Source organism: Myotis lucifugus, unplaced genomic scaffold, assembly GCF_000147115.1.
Source record: "Myotis lucifugus unplaced genomic scaffold, Myoluc2.0 scaffold_1763, whole genome shotgun sequence".
Taxonomy (NCBI): Eukaryota; Metazoa; Chordata; class Mammalia; order Chiroptera; family Vespertilionidae; genus Myotis; species Myotis lucifugus.
The window spans coordinates 34,705-40,687 of NW_005872811.1; the positions used below are offsets into that span (position 1 = coordinate 34,705).

The window sequence follows — 5,983 nt, forward strand, 5'->3', positions numbered from 1 at the left end:
TCAGGTGACTCGGGTCCTCCCGCAGGCATGGGCTCCCAGTCCTCGTGCCCCAGGGCGCCCTCCGGGGTTTCGGCTACAGCAGGGAGCACGGTCCCACGGGTGAGTGCTGCGGGGGCGCTGGGCTTGGGGACGGGGACTTAGGGCAGGAAGGGCCGGTGCTGACAGAGGGACCCGGCCAGCCCAGTAGACCCGGGAGTGGGCGGGAGGCCCGCAGCCGGGCCACAGGGGCGCGTGGGCTTGGGCTGAGCTCAGCCGCTGTGCTGACCGCTGGTCGCAGCTCGGCCCTCTGAGGCTCGGCTCCTGGAGTGGGAGGGCCGCTGGGGCCGCGCCATCTCCCTGTCGCTCTGTGCAGGCTCCACGGGGGAAGCCTTCCTCGCCACCCTCCAGAAGGCCGCAGAGGTCGTGGCCAGCGCCGTACGCCCTGGGCCCGAGGGCCCCGGCTCCCAGGGGCCCCTGCTGCAGGGGGACGCCTACCAGCCTGCTGTGACGCCTTCCGCCAGCCACAGCCACCTCGCCCCTGCGAACCCACCCCCCGGAGCCCTGCCGGGGGCCCGAGGTATCGGGGTCTGACTCTCCCTGTCCATGGCTCCTTCCTGCCCCTTCTGGGCTGAGCGGAGCCGGGTTCCAGCTGAGGGCCGGCGAGAGGAGGGCAGCCCGCCCCACCTGACACCCTGCCAGGGGCTCGGCCGGCCACCAGCGCCACCGTGTGCCCTGTGGCCTCTGGTGGCTTCACGCAGGCGGTGCTGCCCGGCGTTAGCTCAGTCTGGATCGGCCCTGGGTGTGCGGGGGCTCGCTGAGGCCAGGCCCCAGCTCCTAGTGCGGGGCCAGACGTGGGCGGGGCCAGGAGCCCTTTCATCCCCGCTCCCTGGGCGGCGGGTTGCCCTGTGCCCGTCTGCATGGCTCTGCCCGACGGCCCTCAGCAAGGGCTGGCCTCTAACTCATGTGTCCTGGGGGCCTGGGGCAGTGGCACAGGTTGACTGAAGAACAAGGTGCTGGGAGACAGGAGGGGGGAGGTGTCCCCGAGTGACGAGGGTCTCCCCGAGCTTCGAGAGCCACGGTGCCCAGCGCAGCTGCGTCTCCCCGACATGAGCCCCAGGCCGGTGTGTCCACCCGACCTCTGTGAGGGTGCACCCTGTCCACATCTTGGGGCGCCCTCCCTGGTCCCCTAGGTCCCCCAGTCTTGGCGTCCCCGGGAGTGGGTGTGAGGCCGTCTGAGGCCCCTGGGTCTCACCGTGATCACCTTTCTTCCAGCCGCAAGACACCAGCCGGGGCAGGCGGGCGGGGGCTGGGACGAGCAGGACAGCAGCCCCGGCTCCCAGGGTTCTTGCCAGGACAACGGCCAGAGCAGGGCCTCGGGCTCGGGCACTTGGTCAGGCAGTGACAGCCCCTCGGGGGCCAGCGGGGTGCCCGGCGACCTGGCTGAGAGGTGAGCCAGCCCTCGGCCCCTCCACACGTTCACTATCGGGGTCCCGCCCAGCGGGGTGTGATCTGGAAGAGCCTGGCCCTTCGCCCACCCGCTGTGCCCCCTGCAGGGTGGAGGCCGTGACCCTGAGCGACTGCCAGCAGGAGCTGAGCCTGGTCCAGATGGTGACACAGGGGCCGCGCCCCTTCCTGAGCCAAGAGGAGGCTCAACGCTTCGTCAAAGAGTGAGCCCCTGACCAAGGCTCCCCCCCCCCTCCCCGCTCTCGCCCCCCGAGGGAAGGGCCTGGCCGCCTGCCCTGCCCACCTGTCCTGCCCGGTGCCCTTCCCGCAGGTGTGGGCTGCTCAACTGCGAGGCGGTGCTGGAGCTGCTGACCCGCCGCCTGGGCAGGCCCGGCGAGTGCGCGCAGATGGTGAGGATGTGCGGGCGGGCGGGCACGGTGACCCCCTCCCTGGGGTCTGCCCCGGGAGGGGTCGGGGGGTGAGCACAGGGGGCCAGCGGGGCTGCAGGAGGCCCTGGGGGCTCGGCCTTCCGGGTGGAGCCTGCTGACCCCCCGCCGTCCCCGCAGAGAGCCCTGGGCGCCATCGCCGCCCTGGGGTGCACGGACCTGCTCTCCCAGGAGCGCACGCTGCTCCTCACCCGGCCGTGCCTGCAGGAGCTCAGCGCCGGCAGCCCCGGGCCTGTGACCAGCAAGGCCACCAAGGTGGGCAGCGCCGGGCCCAGAGGAGTGGGTGCGGGCTTTTCCAGACAGGCCCCTCGCTCCCCTGCCGCTTGCTGCCCTGGACAGGCCGTGCCCTAGAACAGCTCGGGGCCTCCCCTGCCCGTGCTCAGCCGCCTTACTGCCCAGCAACTCTGCCCTGTGGGTGGCTTCCTCTCCCCCGTGGTTCAGCTCATGTGCCGCTTCCTGTAGGAAGCCCTCCTTGATTGCTCGGGTGGATCTATTCCACTTTCTCCACCTCGTGTCACAGCTCTCGGGTCTGCTTGGCTCCCAAATGGGCAGCTCCTGGAGGACAGAAACTGTTCGTCCATCGAGCCCCGCCCTGCTAGCGCTGGGATTGTGGGAGGCCGCCTGGGCTCTCACTGGCCCCCCCACCCACCCCGAAGCCGCCCGCACCTCCCCTGCCTGTTGGCATCCCCCCCGCTTCCTCTTGCTTCCTCTGTGGCCGTTGGAAGTTCAGATCCTTAGTCTCCAGTCCCCGAATTGTCCATCAAAGCATCAGCGAGGGCTGTGGTGGCTGAAGGCACACTGTTCCCCCCGGGGCCCCTCTGCCTGTGCCACGGGTCACGCAGCGGGTCCGACGGCAGGGAAGCTGTTCACGAGGCAGCAGAGGGGAGGTGGCAGGCGTCTGTGGGCACCTGGTGTGCCCGGTGTGTAAGCAGCTCGAGGTCCGGCAGCCCTCTGGGGGTGGGAGGGCAGCGCAGAGACGGCTCGTAGAGGACCAACCTGTAGCCCACTCTGCCCCAGCGGGCCCTGCCTTGGAGCGGCCTGGGGAAGGCCTGCCCTGGAGCGGCCATGTGCCCTCCAGGGTCCCCAGGACGACTGGGCCCTCACCAGTTCCCTTTCTCCGCCGTCCAGATCCTGAGGCATTTAGAAGCCTCCTGCCGACAGCACGCCGCCTCCCGGAGGCCGCAGGCCGAGCCCAGCCCTGCAGCCACGCGTGTGGGCGCGTCCGACCTGCTGACAGACGCTGTGCCTTTCGCCGGGGGCCCTGCATCTCTCCAGCCTCTGAGTTCCACCCTGCTCTCCCCCAGGGGCCCTGCAGCCCCTCCCGCCCTGGGTGGGTGCCCCCTCCCAGGCCTCGGGGACGCCAGGAAGGCCGAGCCCAGACTGGCAGGTTCCAGAGATCAGGAGCCCAGACCCGAGCAGGGCCGGCCGGGCGCGGACGCTCCCAATGGAGGACCGGAATCCGGCCCAGACCCCAGCGGCTGCCTGAGGGGCCCGGGGACCAGCAGCGGCCACAAGTCCTTGTTTGCTGGCATGGAGCTGGTGGCCTGCCCCCGCCTGGTGGAGGCTGGGACTGGTGCCCAGGAGCCCCCGCAGCCCCCTTGGACGTTGTCACACAGCGTGGCAGCCCCAGAGCCTCCTGGCTCAGAGCCTTCAGCTTTCGCCTTCTTGAACTCATGACCTGGACAATGACTGCACACGGTCCCCTCCGCCCTCAGCCCTGGTGTCTGTGTCGGCCTCTCCCTCTCACCCTGAGCCTTGGTGCGGGAGCAGCCCAGCCAGGAGAGCGCAGCGTGGACGAGCCTCCAGGAATGAGCAGGAGCCACGAACTAGCCAGAGCCGCGTGGAGGCGGGGGAAGCAGCGGCAGGACTCGCAGGTGGCGGGCCACGGAGCCCCTCGGTGTCTGCAGGCTGGGGGCTGAGCTCTGGTGAAGGTTGGCAGCCGGCGCCCTGGGCTGCTGGGCCTCCTGCATCGGCGCCCCTGGTCTGGCGCCCTGAGCACACTGTCCGGCCGCGTGGTCCCATCTGCAGATGCCGTGGGGCCCCTCGGGGCAGAGGGTCCCGCAGTCTCCCTGGAGGGCGGGGAAGGAGGGGGGGCTGGTGATTGAGCTCAGAGGCCAGACCCCCTCTAGCTGTCTCATGGGGGGACGTGTCAGGAGGGGGCCAGGTGCAGACAGCCCGGCTAGGAGAGGGGGACCCTGGGCTGCCTCGGTTCTCCCCCTCCTCCCAGAGGCTGGCTCTCTGGCCTTGAACTCCTGTGGCCGCAGGGAACCCCACCTGCCTCGCTCTCGGAAACGGGTTGTGTGGATTTGGAACCTGCTTGGATCTCTGTATTTGGGCTCAGAGCCCTCCCTCTGCAGGAGGCCACGGGCAGCTACACACCGGCCCTGCCCCGGCCAGCTCCCTGTGTGACCGCTGTGGGCGCCCTCTGTGGTGGCTACTTCCTGTGGGCTGCAGGGCGGCCTCTTGGGGCAGCTCCGGGAACTTCCTAAATAAACTGGTCACCTCACTAAGTGCTTTTCCTTCTTGCGTGTGTGTGCTCACGTGTGTGTGTGTATGTGCGTGTGTGCATGTGCTCACGTGTGTGTGTGCATGTGCGTGCGTGTGCTCACGTGTGTGTGCATGTGCGTGTGTGTGCTCACGTGTGTGTGTGTGCGTGTGCGTGTGTGTGCACGGTGTATTCTAATGGAATAGCCTTACTAAGGGGTGCACTCGGAGGACTTCTCAAGTTAGGGACAGGCATTATTTCTTCCTTAAATGTTCTGAAGAACTCCCCAGAACTGTTTGATCCTGTAATTTTCATAATTGCAAGGTTTTTAACTTTGAAATTCAATTTCTTAAATAGGTATAGGACTGTTGGGGGCATATATTTCTTTGTGAATTCCAGTTACTTGTGTCTTTTAAGGAATCAGTTTCATGAAAGTTGTCAAATTGTCCTTTTAATTTATGTTCCATCCTTCATTTCTGATATTGACAATGTTTTCCTCTCTTTTTCTTAGTCTGATTAGAAGTTTATTAATATTGAACTTTTCAAGGAACTAACTTCGCCTTTTATTCTTCTGCAGCTTTTGTGTTTCTGCTTCATTGATTTCTGCTCGTACTGCCTCAGTGGTGTTTATGTTTTTCCAGCTCCAGGTGGAAGTTTAGATGATTTTGTGTCCTAATATAAAGCACTTTAATGTGTAACTTGCTTCTCTGCTGCTTTGCCTGCATCCCAGGAGCTCTGACTTGTTTTTATTCAGTTCAGAATAATTTCTAGCTCACCGGGAGACCTCCTTTTTGTCCAAGGGGTTATTTAAAGGTATGCTTTCCTGCTATTAATTGATACAGTAATTTAGCATTTTGTCTGACTTAAATTTTATTGTCAAAAATTTTAGATTTTTGCTGAAGTGTGTTTTATGGCCCAGACTATGGTCTGTGTTGGGGAATGGTCCACGTGCACTTGATCTAGAACATAGATGAAAAAACCCTTAACAAGATACTATCAAAAAGCAAAAAAAAAAAAAAAATAGCAAAAAGAACGCAGCAATATGTAAAAAGTATAAGTGGGTAATCCATCACGGTAAGTGGGATTTATCGGGGTGTGGAAGGCTGGCTTCACACCTGAAAATCAGTGCCATTCGCCACATTCACACGCAGAGAGAGCAAGAGACAAATCCACACCCATTCATGAGGAGAAACTCCGCAAAACTAGAAATACAGAGATTTGCGGGGAGCCGGGGAGCCGGGAAGCCGGGGAGCCGGGGAGCCGGGGGAGCCCGGGGACGGCGTGGTGCCCGCGGGCTGGCGGGACCTGACTCCACGCCGGCCCCTCGTTCCTGCCCAGGCCCCGCCCACACCACTCAGGGCCCCGCCCACGCCAGCCGCGTCCAATCGGCAGCCCGCTGCCACGGTGGAGTCCCCCCCCCCAGGTCTGCGGTTCCTCCCAGGCTTGAACTTCCCGAAAGACAGCCGAGCGGCCCAATGAGCTCTCACGACGGCCGGAGCGGCCGGCTGCGGAGCCAATCCGGAAGCGGCGCGGGCAGGAAAGGCGGGATTTGGAGAGGCCCAGGAGGAGGAGCCGGGCTGTTTGCTGGTTGCATAGCTGCCGCCGCTCGTCCGCCGCTCGGCTGCTTCAT

At 64.4% G+C, this 5,983-nt stretch overlaps 1 protein-coding gene across 1 annotated transcript in view; it reads left to right on the forward strand.

Moving 5' to 3' along the window:
* TEPSIN (TEPSIN, adaptor related protein complex 4 accessory protein) overlaps window positions 1-4,378 on the forward strand; it is a 6,944-nt gene extending 2,566 nt beyond the window's left edge. The window contains 7 exon segments of the mRNA XM_023748750.1: window positions 8-45; window positions 48-99; window positions 1,252-1,426; window positions 1,533-1,646; window positions 1,754-1,832; window positions 1,989-2,123; window positions 2,997-4,378. Coding sequence (XP_023604518.1) covers window positions 8-45; window positions 48-99; window positions 1,252-1,426; window positions 1,533-1,646; window positions 1,754-1,832; window positions 1,989-2,123; window positions 2,997-3,545 — 1,142 coding nt within the window. The 3' untranslated portion in view covers window positions 3,546-4,378.
* The last annotated feature ends 1,605 nt before the right edge of the window (window positions 4,379-5,983 follow it).